At 42.8% G+C, this 21,245-nt stretch overlaps 1 protein-coding gene across 1 annotated transcript in view; it reads left to right on the top strand.

Moving 5' to 3' along the window:
* Window positions 1-1,022: 1,022 nt before the first annotated feature.
* The window catches only part of PANK4 (pantothenate kinase 4 (inactive)), a 30,446-nt gene continuing 10,223 nt past the window's right edge, over window positions 1,023-21,245 (top strand). Inside the window, exons 1-12 of the mRNA XM_073656918.1 lie at window positions 1,023-1,200; window positions 6,733-6,815; window positions 7,911-8,119; window positions 8,325-8,508; window positions 9,314-9,406; window positions 9,710-9,863; window positions 10,712-10,893; window positions 11,294-11,375; window positions 13,796-13,896; window positions 15,323-15,478; window positions 15,821-15,933; window positions 16,109-16,196. Coding sequence (XP_073513019.1) covers window positions 1,083-1,200; window positions 6,733-6,815; window positions 7,911-8,119; window positions 8,325-8,508; window positions 9,314-9,406; window positions 9,710-9,863; window positions 10,712-10,893; window positions 11,294-11,375; window positions 13,796-13,896; window positions 15,323-15,478; window positions 15,821-15,933; window positions 16,109-16,196 — 1,563 coding nt within the window. The 5' untranslated portion in view covers window positions 1,023-1,082. The remainder of the gene's footprint in view (window positions 1,201-6,732; window positions 6,816-7,910; window positions 8,120-8,324; window positions 8,509-9,313; window positions 9,407-9,709; window positions 9,864-10,711; window positions 10,894-11,293; window positions 11,376-13,795; window positions 13,897-15,322; window positions 15,479-15,820; window positions 15,934-16,108; window positions 16,197-21,245) is intronic.

Raw genomic sequence — 21,245 nt, 5'->3', positions numbered from 1 at the left:
TGAGGACAGGTGCAGGCTCAGGTATTAGTGTATGAGGACAGGTGCAGGCTCAGGTATTAGTGTATGAAGACAGGTGCAGGCTCAGGTATTAGTGTATGAGGACAGGCGCAGGCTCAGGTATTAGTGTATGAGGACAGGCGCAGGCTCAGGTATTAGTGTATGAGGACAGGCGCAGGCTCAGGTATTAGTGTATGAGGACAGGCGCAGGCTCAGGTATTAGTGTATGAGGACAGGTGCAGGCTCAGGTATTAGTGTATGAGGACAGGTGCAGGCTCAGGTATTAGCGTATGAGGACAGGTGCAGGCTCAGGTATTAGTGTATGAGGATAGGCTCAGGTATTAGTGTATGAGGACAGGTGCAGGCTCAGGTATTAGTGTATGAGGACAGGTGCAGGCTCAGGTATTAGTGTATGAAGACAGGTGCAGGCTCAGGTATTAGTGTATGAGGACAGGCGCAGGCTCAGGTATTAGTGTATGAGGACAGGCGCAGGCTCAGGTATTAGTGTATGAGGACAGGTGCAGGCTCAGGTATTAGTGTATGAGGACAGGTGCAGGCTCAGGTATTAGTGTATGAGGACAGGTGCAGGCTCAGGTATTAGTGTATGAGGACAGGTGCAGGCTCAGGTATTAGTGTATGAGGACAGGTGCAGGCTCAGGTATTAGTGTATGAGGACAGGTGCAGGCTCAGGTATTAGTGTATGAGGACAGGTGCAGGCTCAGGTATTAGTGTATGAGGACAGGTGCAGGCTCAGGTATTAGTGTATGAGGATAGGCTCAGGTATTAGTGTATGAAGACAGGTGCAGGCTCAGGTATTAGTGTATGAGGACAGGTGCAGGCTCAGGTATTAGTGTATGAGGACAGGTGCAGGCTCAGGTATTAGCGTATGAGGACAGGTGCAGGCTCAGGCATTGGTTTCTGAGCTCATGTTCAGAAGTAGCATGGTTGTGACCTTGGTGCCGGGCTCCGCGCACTCTGAGCTGCTCCCGCCAGCGCTCCTCTATATATACTCGGTCTGGCCTCATTATCATAATTTATGCAGAACGTATTCAAATGTATGCGCAAAGCTTAGCGGGACATCCAACATGGCGGCAAGCGGAGGCAGAGGGAAGAGTGGAGCCAGCATGGACAAAAGCATCACCCTCCCCGCTGACGAGATATTCCGGAACTTGGAGAACGCTAAGCGCTTCGCCATTGACATTGGTGAGTTGGACGCCATTGATGCCCGGGCGGGCACGGAGCGCCAATAAATGCCATCAGCCTGCCAGTTCTAGCAAGTTAGCCCCTCTACATTATACTGCCCTTCACCGCATAGCTTTATGGGAAGTGTAGTTTTCTAGAGCTCGCATTGGCTTGAGTCTGCACAGACTTCAAACTACACGTACCCGAAGTCTTTGCGGATGCGGCGGTTTCTGGAAGTTGTAGTTTAAACTGACATCAAGGCGAATGTGTACCATTGAGCGAAAAACTACATTTCCCGTGATGCTCCTTCAGGTGTCTGTAGAGACGTGAAGTAGAAAGTAAACAACCTGCTGTAACTGTTTCCACAGCAGTAAAGTACATTGTGCGGTTTTATGCTGCATATCGCGTAGGGAGGGTTCTCACTGCAGGATGGGACCTATTGGTTAGATGGAAGAGCTTGGTGCTTAAATATTATCCCCTTCAAGGGAGTCTCTGCTTTTGTAATGGTGGAGTATGCAATTGTAGCTTCATATGTAGTGTGAATTGAGCCTTACAGCCTATATTGTACTCCAGAGCTGCATTCTTAATTCAGCTGTATGGACACATACAACCTGTGCACGGCATCATACAAAGCTGCTTAAAGGGGGCATGCTATGGAATTAATAGGTGATTGGTGGAAGTCCGAATGTGACCCCTACAATTTGATAAGGGGCTTGTTGGTCACGTTCTTGACTATTACTCCATTTGCTGCTGTACTCACAAGCACACTACTAGCGCTGGCCTTTCTGGTGGTCTGCTCCGGCTGTGGAAACTGACTGCTGCAGCGGTTAGGTGATTAGTACAGCAAGTCATCAGATGTTTCTCTGACCGCTGCAGACAATCACAGGCTGCAGTGGTTCTATGATATCTGAATATTAAAGTCATTGCTTCCAGAGCAGCTTGAGCTGGCTCCACAGGGATGACAGGAGGATAGAATGCATTCATTTTTTTTTTTCTTTTACATACTATGACTAAGATATATATATATTTTTAATGCAGGACTGCCCCTTTAAGGGATCATTTTTGGTGAATAATCCAAGGTTATTAGGCTAGTTTAATCAACCTGGATCACCCGTGTTCACACATTGCTTTATTTTTGTTTATAGTAGTGCAAAGTTTTTGTTGCTGTTTTAGAAAAAAAAATGCAACGTGTGAACGCACCCTAATGACCGTGGTACAAGATGCATAAAAAAAAGCAGCAAAATGTGAACACAGCTGAATGGTGAGACCAGGCAGTGCCGTCAATTAGCCACTGCAGTTTTTTTATTTCTTTTATTTTGAACAGCTGCGTCCTTCTCAAAGCCCTATTAGTGACCCTACTAGTGATGATTATTCTTCATTATGGTAAATGGCTCAATGTGCAGTGTGTACACAGCCCTATATAATGCCATAGCGGTACTATAGGGGTGTGTGTGTGTGTGTGTGTGTGTGTATATATATATATATATATATATATATATATATATATATATATATATATATATATATATATATATATATATATATATATATATATATATATATATATATAACCTTGTGCGTTCACTCGCTGAGCAGGATCAGCGCTTCTGTAATCTCGCCGGACTCTTAAAGGGACGTCTAATCTCTCTAAATCTAGAGATCTTTGTGTAGCTGGATCTCTTGGGCTGTTCTTGTGATGCACATGGCCTCCTGCAAACACAGATGAAGCCCACGTCCACCTATAGATCGCTATTGTACACTTTACATATAGAGTAAAATCCGAGCATTTCTGCTGCGTCTTTTCAAAAAAATTTCCCATTTATTTACATGGGTTAAAAATTCTGCAAAAAAAAAAAAAAAAAAAAAAAGGCAAAAAAATTGATACCCTGCAACTCTGAGAAACCGGTTTTGTTAAAATCTGCAAGGAAAAATTAAACATTGTGTGCATGAGGTTTCAGAAATTGTTTCTTTTTTTTATTGTTTCTTTTGTCTGTCTTTTGTTTGTTTGTCTCGTTTTGTTTTCTCCCCCCCCCTGCCGCAGCAAAAACTAAACATGTGAACAAGCCCTTACAGTCTGGATTGCAATTCTGCATTATTGTGGTTTAGTTTTTGCTCTACAAGCGGTGCATAAAGGGTTATTACCATCTTTTAACATGGATCCATTTGCAAAATGTTTGTAAAAACAAGAAAACCAGCAAATATGCAATTTACCTATTAAAATGTGGCCCCATTCTTCTCAAATTTCTACTTTTTTTGTGTATTATTCTTTACTGCTTGTGGCCAAGGGCATCTTTCTAGCAGTGGTGGTCGGACTTGCGCAGTGCTCACAAGCTCTCTTTATTGAGCTTGTAAGCACTATCCTAACGTTGGCTGGATCAGTGGAAAGCACGTTTAGGTGTCCCATGTTGCCGCATTAGGGTGCGCTCAGTTTGGGCTAACGGAGCAACAATGCTGCAGGCATGAAGGGTCATCAGTCAGGGGGTATTGCCCCCCCACTAATCTGGGAGTTGGGAGGCACTCGAGCTTTGTTCTCTGGGGGGGGGAATTGATGGGATTAACCCTTTAAATTTTATGAAGGGGAAAACCCGTTTCCCCACTGCGTTACAAGAGGTTGGTTGGAGACTTCTCGTAGTGTAGTACCTGACGCTTCCTATCATAGTCACATCTATAGAGGTCTTCTCCGGGGTCTTCATATGAAATGGACATAGTGAGGTACTCATGCATCTCCGTTGACCATGTTGTGCTTCAGTACAAAATTCTGAAATGTGCATCAGTCTTAAAAGTTTTATTCTCATCCTTTATCTTCAGGAGCACGCTGCTCCCCTGCCTCTTGGCTTCCTGATGATTGACAGTTTGGTTTGGCGGCACGACTGAGCTATGGGTCCCAACTGTGCGCTCTCTGATGCTGCTGACAGAGGCAACGTTACCTCTGCAGGATCACGGGTTAGGAGGGCACTAAAGCTGACCTATTCTCGTGATCCAGCCAGCTTCAAAGCAACAATTGCAGGTAGAGATTTGCGGAACGTCTGTGCTTCCCCGCCAGGTCTGTGCTTCCCCGCCAGGTCTGTGCTTCCCCGCCAGGTCTGTGCTTCCCCGCCAGGTCTGTGCTTCCCCGCCAGGTCTGTGCTTCCCCGCCAGGTCTGTGCTTCCCCGCCAGGTCTGTGCTTCCCCGCCAGGTCTGTGCTTCCCCGCCAGGTCTGTGCTTCCCCGCCAGGTCTGTGCTTCCCCGCCAGGTCTGTGCTTCCCCGCCAGGTCTGTGCTTCCCCGCCAGGTCTGTGCTTCCCCGCTGCGAAGCAAAGAAATCGATCTCCGATGGTAGACTGCAGTGGTGGCCGGTAACTCAGGCAACGAGTCGTAAACAATAAAATAAAAAAAATCTCTCCGTTCTTGAGAAAAGAGAGCTAAATTGCAAATTTGCTCGGTTTTTTTATGCAGACTTACCCTTATTATGATTTTTTTTTTTTTCTTCCTGCTATCACAGTTGGAGACTTATGATCTGCAGCGGTTATTATTTTTTTTCACACCCTATACAGACACGTCGTATTGACGTTCTCTTTATTTTTGCAGTTTAGTCTGAGCCTAGAGGCGCACAGATCAGGATCAGCAGCCGCGACCTATTAACCATTTCATGTCCGTTAGCCTCATTACCTCCTTCCCGCTGTTGCGGTCTGTACCAGTCTATGGCGGCAGAGTCCGGGACACTGCTGTTCCCTGGTGCTGACCTCTTGTTTGCTAGGTTAGAAGGGAAATATTTCTCATGTAGAAAGTCGGCGGGTCCAGGGATTTGGGCCAGGGGTGAATGAAACTACAAATATGGCAGACTTATGTGCTTGGATGTTTGCTCTGGTTTCTTTATGCACATTTCTTTTTCTTTATCAGCATTTTTGTTTCCTGATGCAATGACTATTTCCAGAGTCAGGAAGTCTAAATAATTATAGAGATGTCCCATATACAATATTTATCACCTATCCATCCATTTATAGATGTGGTCCAGCCCCACCCCATTGATCCCAAGAATGGAGTGTTCCAAAGTCCCCTGTGTGACTGGTGCAGTACTGAGCATGTGCGACCACCGGTGGATAGAGCAGCGGTCGCACATGCTTGTTACTGCTCCATTCACACAGATGACTTTGTTACCCCCCCCATTTTCATAATAGTTTGGGGTCCCTGCGGTCAGACCACCAGCCTGTGGAAAAGGGATATATGTTTATGGAACGACCTTTTTAAGGGTCAGTTCACATTTGCCTTTAATGGGATGCTGCTGCAAAAAATATCAAACACAGAAATATTCACGTCCGGAGGTCTAGTGCTGCCTCCATGCCGCTGGCCAGACTTTTTATTGATGGGCTGCAGTGGTGATTTCATGACTAGAGCGCACGTGATCGCTGCAGCCAGTCACTGGGCTCAGCATTTTGCGCTGTCTACATCAGCATCACTGCAAAGTCCAAATTAAAGGGTAATTCCCATCTCCAATATCCTATGCCAATATGTATTAGGTAAAGTAATAATATTAGTGAATACCTCCAATTAGAAATGTAGTATAGTGCTTCTGATTAGCTATGTCACTTACCCCATATGCAGGGCATTGCAGTAGCTTAGGTGCCCATGGTTTAGTCAACTTATACTGTGACACTTAGTTGTCATAACCATAGATACCTGAGCTACTGCAATGCCCTGCACATGTGGTAAGCGACATAGCTAATCAGAAGCACTATACATGTCTATACTATTACCCAATTTGCAGGGCATTGCAGTAGCTCAGGTATCTATGGTTACGGCAACTAACTGTCGCCATATGAGTGGACGAAACCATGGGCACCTAAGCTACTGCAATGCCCTACAGATGGGGTAAGCAACATAGCGAATCAGAAGAACTATACTACATTTCTGATCGGGGTTTTTTGCTAATGATATTATTACACCTACTACATATTGGGATAGGATCTTAGAGATGGGAATACCCCTTTAACACCTGCTTTACAACAATGATGCAATTCAGTTTTGGTACTTTTCCATCTAACCGGGGCTTATCTAATTTCCTAAAAGGGCAATACATTATTAGAAATATACAGCTGCTTTCTCCCTAAAACAGCGCCACACCTGTCTACAGCTTATGTCAGGTACTGTATCATTTTTACAATTGGGTTTCTTTGAAAACTTTTCACAGTTTTGCTCTTTGTTTCCCGACACATTCAACTTTGATGTGGTCTGTGGTCATAACTCAGCAGGGAGGAGCTAAAAAAAGAGTGTTTGCCTTCTATAGTTTTGTGTTACACGGTGTTTTGCTGGCTGCAGAATGAGTTATCTGAGAATTCTTCAGTGAGCCTCTTCAGATGGGAGAGCAAATAACTGTGTTGTCCTGAGCTTCTGTCAGCTGATTTATGACCACATCAAAGTTGAACGTGCAGAGAAACAAAGCGCCTGTGAAAGCCAAACGGTGCAACATTTTTAATAAAACCCAATTGCAAAATAGCCCAAAATACATTTTTCGGGGGGGGGGGGAGAGCTTGTTGCTGTGGTTTATTTTCATTTCTGTCTGCTTTTCCTCCCCAGGTGGATCCCTAACAAAGTTGGCCTATTATTCTACAGTACAGCACAAAGTAGCCAAAGTCAGGTCATTCGATCACAGCGGGAAGGTAACGATTTATACTCCCTGTTCAGTTCTACCATAAGTTACAGGTTTTTTTTTATTACTCCACTTAAGACCATAGAATTTTACTTTGAGGGAATCTCTTAAGTCCGAAGCCTACTTAAAGGGGTATTCCCATCTCCAAGACCCTATCCTAATATGTAGTAGGTGTAATAATAATAATCTCAAATACCTCCAATTACAAATTCAGTATAGTTCTCCTGATTAGCTATGCCGCTTACCCCATGTGCAAGACATTGCAGAAGCTTAGGTGTCCATGGTTATGACCACTAGCAACTAACCAACTGTCACTATGAGTGGTCGTAACCGTGGATACCTAAGGTTCTGCAGTGCCCTGCACATGTGCTAAGCGACATAGCTAATCAGGAGAACTATACTATATTTCTAATTGAAGGGATTTGCTAATATTATGATTACACCTACCACATGTTGGGATAGGATCTTGGAGATGGGAGTACCCCTTTAAAAGGGGTATTCCCATCTCTTCACTAGGATTTATCATTACTTTATGACCAATGAGGGTTCCGCCTGGATCTGGCACCGCGTCGTGGCCTCTGGTATTATCGAAAGCCGCCACACAGTGCTGAGCAAATGGTCTTAAGTGGATTTTTTTTTTCCCACAAATGGGGAGAGTTGATGAATGCCTTGCCTTTTGAGACCGCCAGAAATTACTAGAATTGGGGTCCCGGAATCTTTGTTCTTCGTCCCGCTATCCCAGGTGTGTGGGGCGTCGTGATCCCGACTATGGATAGCTGCTCAGCCCCATCTGAAAGGAGCAGCAGTGCACGCACATATTGGATCTCCGATCATTGACTATGGAACTACCGGAGTATCTGAGTGCCGTCCTCTGCTTTCCCTATTAGTCCTATAGGCAATGAGTGGAGATCGAGCATGTGCGTGCACCTGCGCCCCTCGCTCGGGGTCGCTGCCGGATAACGATCACTTTTGGGAATGCCCATTTTCTATTTTACTAAAGTGTCTGTAATCAAAGCTTCGCTGCACAAATGCTTCCACCTTGGATGCTTAGAAGTGTACAAATAGAAGGTATTTTCTGCATCTTATTAATATTTTCCCTCCTTAGGATGCAGACCGAGCATTATTATATGAAATATCGGAGCAAGAAGAGATCACGGCCCGACTGCATTTCATCAAATTTGAGAACGCCTATATAGAAACCTGCCTGGACTTCATCAAGGATCATCTGGTGAATACAGACACCAAGGTTATAAAGGCGACCGGCGGGGGAGCGTACAAATTCAAAGACTTAATCGAAAAGAAATTAGGATTAAAGTGAGTAATTCCTACAGGACAAGCAGAGCATCGTGGGGGCATTGAGCCGGTGGGGTCCTGTCTGCTAGACGGTTGGCTTTCTATAAGAGCCGGTGGCGCACAGCTTTTCAGTAATTATAATAATTATTACACAATATTATGATAAATATATATAAAAAATAATATAAAATGTATATGTATAATTTTATATATTTATTTTTCCTAGAGTTGACAAGGAGGATGAGATGACCTGTCTGATAAAGGGTTGCAACTTCGTGCTGAAGAATATTCCCCATGAGGCATTTGTGTACGTGAAGCACGCGGATCCCGAATTTCGATTTCAGACCACTCACCCCAATATATTCCCCTATTTACTAGTGAACATCGGCTCTGGAGTATCGATAGTTAAGGTAAGTTTTAATATTTTCGTTTTTGCTGTTTTTTTTTTTCTTATTTAAAGGGGGAATTCTCAAGTTTGAAAGTTATCCCGTTTCCACGGGACAGTAAATAACTTTCCAACCACTGAGGTCCCCACAGATCCCAAAAAACGGAGGCTTTGAAGAATCCAGTGTGAATGGAGCACTATATCCCTATCCCTGCTATAGCTTTCAGACTTTAAAATTACCCCCTTTTAAATGCATGTATTTCGGAATAAAAATAGTTTTGCAATTGGGTTGCATTAAAAATGTTGCTCCATTTGCCTTCTGTAGCCTGAGTGTTGCCTGTCTATTGCTGGCTACAGAATGAGTTATCTGAGAATCAGTCAGTGAGCTGTAGGACGGGGAGTTTCTAATTCTTTTTTTTGAGCTCCTCTCTGCTGATTTATGATCACAGATGAATGAGCAGGGAAACAAAGACTTACAAAGCCCCACAGTGCAATTTTTTTTTTTTTTTTATTGAAACCCAATTGCAAAAACAATAATTTTTATATTCAAATACATGGATTCAAGAACAAACAAAATAAAATTGTCCCTAAAGGTGGAAAATCCCATGTTTTGTTAGCTAAAGACGTTGATGGGATATTTCATTGATGTCCTATCACTAGGGGGCAGCAGTGAACCGTGTCTCCTGTCGGCTTCGCTTTTCTTCTAGGTTTGTCTTGTGGGTATATGATGACTCCTGGTGTTTACTTGGCATCTTCCTACAGGACACGACCTGCTCCATGTACAACAGACATTCGCGCTCTTTTTATGCCTCCTCTGTATTTTTTGGCAGGTAGAGACCGAAGACAAGTTTGAGCGCATCGGCGGCAGCTCGATAGGCGGCGGGACATTCTGGGGGCTCGGAGCTTTGCTCACAAAGACAAAGGTCAGAAGCCTTGTATATTGGAAAAGGACACACAAAAAATGGCTATAAAAAAATAATAATTTTGCAGCATCTTTTCTTGTGCTGTGCCTCTGTTACTCCTCCTGGGAATATAAGAATAAATTGCCAACTCCATTTTACTTCTCATTAGGCACATACTGTATATAACAGAAGTATGTATAAATTGATGCTGCATTATTCCTGTTTTATAGTGATTGAATAATCGGCTCGGCCTTGTAATATCCTTGTGTCTGCCACCCTGAAAAGTTTTTTTATAACTTTTGACATCTTTCCCTTCTTCTCCAGAAGTTTGATGAGTTGCTGCAGCTGGCCGCCAAAGGACAACACACGAATGTCGACATGCTGGTGAAGGATATCTATGGAGGCGCTTACCAAATCCTGGGATTAACGGGAAATCTCATAGCAAGCAGCTTTGGCAAATCTGCCACTGTAGATAAAGGTACAAAAGTGTGTGTGTGTGTGTGTGTGTATGTATGTATGGTATAATAAATATATATATATAGATAGATAGATACATGCTGATTCCATTTTTGACTTGCACCTTGATCCCTTTGTTCGGGGCATTAGATCCCAGTGAATAAATTCCCATTATTTGGTCATTTCTGCCCGCTTTGCTAGTATTTTCACTATAGACATGGTGACAGCAGGCCACACACAGTCAGATAATGTATGTGACTTGTGCACGACTTGCTGTCGCAGACATGGGGTGCACTCAGACGTCCGGGCTAATTGGTCGGAGATCAGACTGCAATACATGGCTTGGCCGCGGGTCTCTTGATCCAAGCATGACGGCCTCATGTATTTCTATGAAGCGGTGACATCTGGGTCAGGAGACCCGCGGCCGGTCCGTGCATTGTGGTCCAATCTTGGATGGATTTTCCCGGACGTCTGACTGCATCTGTACAGTGAGGTCTATGCTTGCAAAGTCGTGTGCATCCTTTGAGCAAATGTTTTTTTCAACAGTCTTATCAGGTTTGCTGGAGACCTGGGTGCAAATCCCATCTGCAAGGAGTTTGTATGTTCTCCCGGTGTTTGCGTGGGTTTCCTCTGGGTTTTCACTGGTTTCCTCCCACACTCCAAAGATATACTGATAGGGAATGTAGATTGTGAGCCCCAATGGGGACAGTGCCGATAATGTCTGTAAAATTTTATGGAATAAATGGCGCTATATAAGTGTGTAAATGAAATAAAATATTGCCTCTTAACACAACCACTAGTTGTCGCCATGTAGTCCTGCCCATAAAGTGTAATCCATTATTTTTTGTCTATTTATAATTTGTTTCCTAGAATTTTCCAAAGAAGACATGGCGAAGAGCTTATTACACATGATCAGCAATGACATCGGCCAGCTAGCTTGTCTCTACGCAAAACAGCATAACCTTTCTCAAGTATACTTTGGGGGCTTCTTTATCCGAGGTCACCCTGTCACTATGCACACCATCACATACAGCATCAACTTCTTCTCCAAGGTAAGTGCAATCAGTTTGTGCATTAAAAGAATATAGAAATGTGTTTTTTTTTTTTTTTTTTGTTTGTTTAAAAAAACAAACAAAAACCAAAACATTTTTAAAAGAATGTCGGCCATACTCTACTTCTGTAGGTCCAGCTAACGATCTAATGTGTCTGGGGGTGTCCCTACTCTGTTCATCATCAAAAAGGGTTGGGCATGTTGGATTTCAGCATGCTTGGTCCATTTTGTCTAAGTGGAGATGTTATAAGTAAGGAATCGCCTTTCCTATTGATGGTGGACGACTTACCGTTTAGTGGGATGTATAGACAGGGCTGTCGCGGGGAGACGGGCTTTAATAAGAGATGCTAAGATAAAATATCTGCTGTGTACTCGCTGCTGCTCTGTATTTCTGTTTTTAGGGGGAAGTTCAGGCACTTTTTCTCAGGCATGAAGGTTACCTTGGGACAATTGGTGCATTTCTTAAAGGAGCTGAGGAGGATAGTAAGTATGAATAAGGAAAACCTCTGTACTAATGAAGTTTCGTTCTTCTGGCCTGCACCTGATCGACTTAAAGGGGTATTCCCATGTTCAAGATCCTATCCCAATATGTAGTAGGTGCATTAATTAATAATATTTGCAAATACATTACAGACCAAAAGTTTGGACACACCTCATTTAAAGATTTTTCTGTATTTTCATGACTATGAAAATTGTACATTCACACTGAAGGCATCAAAACTATGAATTAACACATGTGGAATTATATACTTAACAAAAAAGTGTGAAACACCTGAAAATATGTCTTATATTCTAGGTTCTTCAAAGTAGCCACCTTTTGCTTTGATGACTGCTTTGCACACTCTTGGCATTCTCTTGATGAGCTTCAAGAGGTAGTCACCGGAAATGGTCTTCCAACAATCTTGAAGGAGTTCCCAGAGATGCTTAGCACTTGTTGACCCTTTTGCCTTCACTCTGCGGTCCAGGTCACCCCAAACCATCTCGATTGGGTTCAGGTCTGGTGACTGTGGAGGCCAGGTCATCTGGCGTAGCACCCCATCACTCTCCTTCTTGGTCAAATAGCCCTTACACAGCCTGGAGGTGTGTTTGGGGTCATTATCCTGTTGAAAAATAAATGATGGTCCAACTAAACGCAAACCGGATGGAATAGCATGCCGCTGCAAGATGCTGTGGTACCCATGCTGGTTCAGTATGCCTTCAATTTTGAATAAATCCCCAACAGTGTCACCAGCACAGCACCCCCACACCATCACACCTCCTCCTCCATGCTTCACGGTGGGAACCAGGCATGTAGAGTCCATCCGTTCACCTTTTCTGCGTCGCACAAAGACACTGTGGTTGGAACCAAAGATCTCAAATTTGGACTCATCAGACCAAAGCACAGATTTCCACTGGTCTAATGTCCATTCCTTGTGTTCTTTAGCCCAAACAAGTCTCTTCTGCTTGTTGCCTGTCCTTAGCAGTGGTTTCCTAGCAGCTATTTTACCATGAAGGCCTGCTGCACAAAGTCTCCTCTTAACAGTTGTTGTAGAGATGTGTCTGCTGCTAGAACTCTGTATGGCATTGACCTGGTCTCTAATCTGAGCTGCTGTTAACCTGCGATTTCTGAGGCTGGTGACTCGGATAAACTTATCCTCAGAAGCAGAGGTGACTCTTGGTCTTCCTTTCCTGGGGCGGTCCTCATGTGAGCCAGTTTCTTTGTAGCGCTTGATGGTTTTTGCAACTGCACTTGGGGACACATTCAAAGTTTGCCCAATTTTTTTGACTGACTGACCTTCATTTCTTAAAGTAATGATGGCCACTCGTTTTTCTTTACTTAGAATTTGTATTATGGCAAGAAAAAAGCAGCTAACAGTCTATTCAGTAGGACTATCAGCTGTGTATCCACCTGACTTCTGCACAACCCAACTGATGGTCCCAACCCCATTTATAAGGCAAGAAATCCCACTTATTAAACCTGACAGGGCACACCTGTGAAGTGAAAACCATTTCCGGTGACTACCTCTTGAAGCTCATCAAGAGAATGCCAAGAGTGTGCAAAGCAGTCATCAAAGCAAAAGGTGGCTACTTTGAAGAACCTAGAATATAAGACATATTTTCAGGTGTTTCACACTTTTTTGTTAAGTATATAATTCCACATGTGTTAATTCATAGTTTTAATGTCTTCAGTGTGAATGTACAATTTTCATAGTCATGAAAATACAGAAAAATCTTTAAATGAGAAGGTGTGTCCAAACTTTTGGTCTGTACTGTACCTCCAATTAAAAATGTAGTTCTTCTGATTCACCATGTCTCTTATCCCATGTGCAGGGCATTGCAGTAGCTTTTGTATCCATGGTTATCACCACTTGTATAGTGAAAGTTAGCTGGGGTAAGTGACATAGTGAATCAGAAGAACTATCCTACATTTCTAATTGGAGGATATTATTTATTATTATTATTATTATTTGAAGGATACTATTATTTTTAGTAATATTATTGATGATGATCTTATTATCCTCCAATTAGAAATTTAGTATAGTTCTTCTGATTCGCTGTGTCACTTACCCCATGTGCAGGGCATTGCAGTAGCTTAGGTATCTATGGTTATGACCAATAACAACTAATTGTCACTATATGAGTGGTGATAACCATGGATACCTAAGCTACTGCAATGCCCTGCACATCAGGTAAGCGAAACAGTGAATCAGAAAAATTAGCCTACATTTTTAAATGAAGGTATGTGCTAATATTATTATTGCGCCTACTACATATTGGGATAGATTGTTGGACATGGGAATACTCCTTTTTAATTTAGTGTTTGAATAACACCTGCAATACCCGGATCCCCCCCATGTCTCCTGCTCCAGAAACCGGCACACATGATTGTGGTGTAAAGCGGTTTATTTCCCATTTTTACCCAGATCCCAACTTGTACAGCTGGGGAGAGAATTACGCTGGTAGTTCGGGGCTGATGAGCACCTCTCCGGACGTCTTCCCCATGCAGCGGTCCCGGAGTGGGACGGTGAGTCACCTAATGTAGATCGGAGAAATGTCTTTACTGGTCTCTGTATACAGACACACATGGGGGATCGGGGCAGGGAGCCGTCACCAGGGACCTGCCTGCGTCTAGTCATCCGAGATGCACAGTCCCCGGTTGAATCACCGCTTTACAGGGTGCAATAATGCCGGTGTCTGATTTTTGCTGTGTTTTTGCAGGATATCATGTGCACCCCCTTATTCTAACGATCATTGGGGTCTCAGGACCCAGACCCCCCACGTATGTGTCTTTATAAAGCTATATATAGATCAGTATACCACTCTAAGCACTATGGATTTTATATCAGCCGGGTACATTGCCCGCACCACATCTCTCATACCCTGAATCTCTCTCGTGCTCATTTGTTTCATTCTTTCATGTGTCGTTTCTTACACAATTTTATCTTTTTATTTTTCTTTTTACTTCCTCCTTCCTTCATTTTTACTTCTTCAGTTTTCAGTAAGTAACTCGTTACATGTCGGTGCTTGTAGAGCTGTAGTTCTGTCCCATTGTGTCTCTTGTTTGTTGTGCAAGCAGAAGTAGTGAATCCACTTGGAGAGCCGCCCAATCTACACCTTCCCATAATGATCTGTAGAAAGGAGCGAGTGCTGCCGGCCACATCCGACTTCCCAGTGAGCGGAGAATCATTTCTCAGGAATAAATGGAGAAGTTTTCAAGAGTTCTGATCCTTCCATAGGTTTCATGTAGAGTTGGAGCGAGTTGATCCGCTGGACCCCGGTGCATTGGTCACGTCTGATCTGTGGCCCCTGGATGGGAGTCCTGCAAACGCCTCCTACCTCCCAACATCCACGGCTCTTCTGTTGTATTAGATATTTAGATATGTAGTATAGTTCTTCTGTCTGTTACCCCATGTGCAGGGCATTACTGTAGTTTAGATATAATATATATATCTATATCTCTCTCTATCTAAACTACTGCAACTAAGCAACGTGGATGAGTTGCTGTTCTGAACCGTGTAATATCCAGTGATACACAACGGACACTGCTCTTTTTTTTTTTTTTTTTTTTTAAAGCCAGAAGACCGCTGCAGCCCATGTTTGGCTGCAGCGGTCGGGTGACTAAAAGAGTGCATCATCAGATATTTCTCTGATTGCTGAAGTCAAAGGTATCTCTTATGGCGCAGCCTGCACTGGATAAAATGGGCATCTGGAAACTGAGCATACCATTTTTTTATTTTAAACGCACCCATGCCTTTAAAAAAAAAATAAAAAAGAAAAAGGTTATTTTTTTTATTTATGTCTCACAACTTCTTTAAAATAATGAGGCGAACTGTTTTAGTCTTTACATCCTTTGCATATATTCCCGTTGACGTAGACCTTTGCCAATGCCTGTTATTCCCAGCTGATGGCGCTGTAGGTTATAGATCACGCGATGTCTTTGTGCTCCGCAGTTTGACATGTTGGAGATGGACCGTCTGGAACGACAACTAGTAAATCTTCCTTTGCTCTTTGATCCGTCTTCCTATGTCCCGGACACGGTGGATCTGACAGAAGACGCCATGGCTCGCGAGTACTGGCTCACTTGCTTTGAAGAAGCTTTAGAAGGAGTAAGTCCTGTTATGGAATTTAGGACTTTGCTGCCCCCATGTGGTGACAATGCAGTTGACAACTGATTTGGATTGTTTTTTTTTTTGCAAATTTAATATCTTGAGTTAAAACTTTTTACAATAAGTTTTGCCCTGGAAGTGGTGTTACTGGCTCCTAAAGTAGACAGTATTTTGTCCATCTTTATACTTTAATTTGCAAGGGAAATCTTAAGTCAGGTTACCTATTTTGGGTGTATAGTCAATGACAGTCCTGTACAAATGGTGCTGTAGGTAAGTGTCTAGTGGAGCTGCCTACAATGTAAATGATGAAATAATTCTAATAATGATCTCTGTATTTATTAGGTGGCTAAACGTGCTGTCGCCAGTCAGCCGGATGCAAAGGATGCAGCGGATCGGGCTGAGAAGTTCCAGCAGAAATACTGGAATAAGCTCCAGACGCTGAGACACCAACCCTTGTAAGTATTGGATAAGCTGTAATCCTGGAGACTGGATGATTGCGCCAGAATTTTAACATATGCTTTCATTAAAACACCGTAGAAATTCCTAGTGACGCGTACACAGCTGGAACAATGGAGCCGGTGTCTGATGCACATTAATACATCATTACTTCTGCTCTTGACTCTCTTGCAGCGCCTACGGGTCCCTGACCGTCCGCAGCTTACTAGACACCCGGGAGCACTGCCTCAATGAGTTTAATTTTCCAGACCCCTATTCAAAGGTGAGCAAGTATTAATGTGGCTATACCAGTGTGGTAATGGCATGCACAAAAGAAGGGAACCCATAGAAAAGATCATAAATTGCCACCTAAGACCCAAGGACTCGGTTTGTTTCCCCCATCATGTCTTCTCCTTGACCTTGGGCCCAGTCCCCATCCTCGTCCTCACTAATAATGCAGTTTTGTCTGGAAGGGGGGAGTTCTGCACAGGTTACTGCTGCCCAAAAGGAGAACAAATGCCCCGTCTCCTTTTTCTTTAACCTTTTTCACCGCAACCAATTAAATTTTTGTATTTTTCATTTTTTTTCCTTTTTCCAAGATCAAGAACTTTTATTTTATTTTTTTCCATTTCCACAGATGTTGTTATTCGGGTTTTTTGGGGGCCAGACAAAAAAAAGTTGTGACTGTTTTGTGATCTGGCTAAAAAGAAAAACCAAAAAAAACTGATTGCAGCTGTAAAAGAGAAAAACTGTAGAATTTAAGGTCCTTTCCGTTACTCTTCAGCTGGACGTGTCTTGCATTAGGACATAGTCTACACGGTCAGGATCCAAACACGGGACAAAGCATTGGATGTTTGAACAAAACGTAAGGCGACTGTGTGGGGGAAGAATCCACCCTTGGCTCCTTTTTAAAGCACGATATCATCTGAAAATGGCCTATTTTCACGTTTGGTCACTGGGGCTTTTTTTTTTAGACTCACACTTCCTGTCCTTTCAGGAAGAGCTTTCAGCATGCTCGTTATCATCAGAGGCAGGATTGCAATGACAGATATCAGCTGTGTATTGAGGTGTTAACACTGGATCCACCAATCACAATAGGCAATGTCACAGCTCTCCCTCTCTTCACAGTGACCTTTGCACCCGCTCATTAGATGCTTCAACACAAAATATAGGGTCAGGGTCTGACCATTGACGCTAATGTGCTTGTGAATTTCTTGAAATAACAGGAAGTATGACTCTTAAAATAAAAAAAAATTGCCAAAAGATATACATTTAAAAGAATATCCTATCCCAATATGTAGTAGTAATAATATTAGCAAATACCTGTAGTATTGTTCTTCTGATTAGCTATGTCTCTTACCCCAGTGTGCAGGGCATTGCAGTAGCTTAACTATCCATAGTTACGACCACTCGTATAGTGACAGTTAGTTGCTAGTGGTCGTAACCGTGGATAACTAACCTATTTCAATGCCCTGCACATGGAGTAAGCGACATAGCTAATCAGAAGAACTATACTACATTTCTAATTGTAGGTATTTGCTAATATTATTACCACCACTAGTACATATTGGGATAGGATCTTGGAAATGGGAATACCACTTTAACACCAAAATCTGCTTTATAGTAGGTCATTTTCTGCTGATGTTTCCCTTTAACACACCTCCCATCTCCCTCATTTTGAGGTGCAGTCTTTTAGCTGAGTTGCTATTTAATAATCTAGCGTGCCGCCAACGTGGCTTATGTGCGGCCTAATGCCCCGTCAGGGAGCAGATTAATATTTAGAGAGACGTCGGAAGCTGAAGCGCATAACCAGCCATTAGGTATTCACAGGCTCGTCCTCCGGTCGGGAAGAGCCGCGCTGCTCACATTAATGTCGTCGTTGTGGAAGCCATTCTTGCTCCCCGGGCTCATGAATATGTAATGAGACAATTAGCATTCATTTGCTCACACATGTGCCATCTCCTCAGCTCTGTCGAGCAGCAACATAAAAAGCCGACGTATGATGGCCCGGATGGGGGCGCAGTGACGGACCCCTTACCTATCCCCAAAAAAACCCTCTCACTTTTATTGACTCTCATGGACGTCCTATAATTGAGCCTCCTTATGGTCCCACATGTTGCATCGTGGGTGGCCACTACCGAAGAAAATATCTCCTGCGTCTTCCAAGACCAGAAAGTGTACGCTTCTCCAGAAACTGCGCCGCTCGTGCCCATAGCCTTTTGGTTTTGCAGCTTATTCCCATTCATTTGGATAGGACAGAACTGCAATACCAGGCACGGCCTATAGACAAGAGAGGCGCACTTTCTGGAAGAAAAAAAATTATATATACAATAAAATATTTTTTTTTTAAATTTTTCTCATCTCTAACAACCCTTTCTTAGTCTTCTACCCCCAATCTAAATTGCGGATATATTGCACATAATTAATGGGATACGATGATAATGATGTGAAGATTAGATAGATCTACACAGTTGGCTCGGTACATGGGTGTGTTGTTTTTTTTTTTAACCATTTAACATATACAGATAATGCCTCTGTCTAAAGGGGAAATCAACATTCTCTAATCCAAGCAAAGGTTATTTTACAGTAGGGGGAGGAGGTGAGCTGTGACATCTATTGTGATTGATTGGATCCAGTGTTATTAGTCATTGTACAGGAGGAGGAGGTGAGTTGTGACATCACCTATTGTGAATGGTGGATCCTGTGTTATCTACTATATATAGAGGTGTTAGTAGTCATTGTACAGGAGGGGGAGGAGGTGAGCTGTGACATCACCTATTGTGAATGGTGGATCCTGTGTTATCTACTATATATAGAGGTGTTAGTAGTCATTGTACAGGAGGGGGAGGAGGTGAGCTGTGACATCACCTATTGTGAATGGTGGATCCTGTGTTATCTACTATATATAGAGGTGTTATTAGTCATTGTACAGGAGGGGGAGGAGGTGAGCTGTGACATCACCTATTGTGAATGGTGGCTCTTCTGTTCTGTATATAGAGGTATTTTCAGCCTCCTCACCTTGTCTCTGAACACCTTGTACTTCTGGCCTCCAGGGAGGCTGCAGCTCTGCAATATGACAGCACTGGAGGATAACGGTTCCCAGTGTCTTCACGTCTGATTCTTCTCAAATCTTTGGTGGTTATTTGTGCAGCTTTTTTTTTCCTCAACACATTTTTGAGACCCAGTTGTCTATTTGCAACAAAACTAGTAGGCTGCGTGCCCACTATGCATTTTTTTTTTTTTAAGCGTTTCTGCAGCGGCAATTCCGCCGCGAAAATGCTTAAAATATGCTTGGTAGAAGGTCTGCCATGTTCCCCAATGATGATCCGCATGTGCTGTACACATGCTGCTGAAATTCCCGCTGCGGATTATCATTGCGGAAAAATACGCAGCATGTCCATTAATTTTGCGGACACGCAGCGTAATTGCCGCCATTGACTTGCACTGAATAGCTTAATATCCGCATCACTATATGTGCACATGCGGATATTAAGCGATTCAATGTGCGGATGGTACCCGGGTCTGGAGAAGAGGAGACTCTCCTCCAGACCGGGGTACCATAGAACCTGTTAAAAAAAAGAATAAAAAATATACATTATACTTACCTTCTGATGGCCCCCAGTCTCCTGTACGGTTACAATGTTTTATGTGTACAACATAGTAAGTAAAGTTGTGAAACGGTGATTTGCTATGCCTCCAAGTCATCATTTGTGCAAAAGGGCAATATGTTGCAATTTTTTTGCCCAAAGTCTGTATGCACACGTTGCTTTTTTGCAGCATTTTTTCCGGGTGGATTTGTCACAAAACGTGAAGGGAATCCTGATGCCAGCAAAATGAATGCACGCGTTGCAGATTTGGTGCAAATTGAAATCTGCAGCGTGTCAATTCTTTCAGCGTTTTTGCAGCGTTTTTTCACCCATTGACTTCAATGAAGTCAGTAAAAAAAATGCTATAAAAATGATTGTGGATTTGTTGACTTTTTATAGTGTTTTTTTCCTTGCGTTTTTTGCATGCTGTTTTAGACAGATGTGAATGCTATAGAGATAGGTAGAGATAGATAATAGATATAAATAGATAGACAGTTATGGCCAAAAGCGTTGGCACCCTTGAATTTATTCCAGAAAATGAAGTATTTCTCACAGAAAATTATTGCAATTACTCATGTTTTCTTATTCACTTGTTTATTTCCTTTGTGGGTATTGGAACAACACAAAAACACAGAGAATAAAAGGCAAATTGGACATAATTTCAGACCAGACTTCCCAAAATGGGCCGGACAAAATTGTTGGCATCCTCAACTTTAATATTTGGTTGCACACCCTTTGTAATAAATAACTGCAATCAATCGCTTCCTATAACCATCAACGAGCTTCTTACACCTCTCAATTGGAATTTTGGAGCACTCTTCCTTTGCAAACTTCTTCCAACAGCAATTTTAAGATTTCTCCACAGGTGTTCAATGGGATTTAGATCCGGACTCATTGCTGCCACTTCAGAACTCTCCAGCGCTTTGTTTCTATCCACTTCTGGGGGCTTCTTGAAGTATATTTGGGGTCATTGTCCTGTAGGACACAAACACTGCTTTCTGACACTGGGTATAAACCCCTGGCAAAAATTATGGAATCACCGGGCTCGGAGGATGTTCATTCAGTTGTTTAATGTTGAAAAAAAGCAGATCACAGACATGGCACAAAACTAAAGTAATTTCAAATGGCAACTTTAGGGCTTTAAGAAACACTAAAAGAAGTCAAGATTAAAAATGTGGTACTCGGTAAGGGTCATTTTTTTTCAGACCAAGCAGAGGGAAAAATTATGGAATCGCTCAATTCTGAGGAAAAAATTATGGAATCATGAAAAGCAAACACACAAAAGAACACTCCAATACTTCACTAGTATTTTGTTGCACCACCTCTGGCTTTAATAACAGCTTTCAGTCTCTGAGGCATGGACTTAATGAGTGACAAACAGTACTCTTCATCAATCTGGCTCCAACTTTCTCTGATTGCTGTTGCCAGATCAGCTTTGCAGGTTGGAGCCTTGTCATGGACCATTTTCTTCAACTTCCACCAAATATTTTCAATTGGATTGAGATCCGGACTATTAGCAGGCCATGACATTGACCTTTTGTGTCTTCTTTCAAGCAATGTTTTCACAGTTTTTGCTCTGTGGCAGGATGCATTATCATATTGAAAAATGATGTCGTCATCATCCCCAAAAATCCTTTCAATTGATGGGATAAGAAAACTGTCCAAAATATCAATGTAAACGTGTGCATTTATTGAAGATGTAATGACAGCCATCTCCCCAGTGCCTTTACCTGACATGCAGCCCC

This window comes from Phyllobates terribilis, unplaced genomic scaffold (assembly GCF_046119375.1).
Source record: "Phyllobates terribilis strain yellow unplaced genomic scaffold, ASM4611937v1 Scaffold_12__6_contigs__length_324123572, whole genome shotgun sequence".
Classification (NCBI taxonomy): Eukaryota; Metazoa; Chordata; class Amphibia; order Anura; family Dendrobatidae; genus Phyllobates; species Phyllobates terribilis.
The sequence above is the reverse complement of the archived record's forward strand: the minus strand, read 5'-3'. Positions and strand labels throughout refer to the sequence as shown.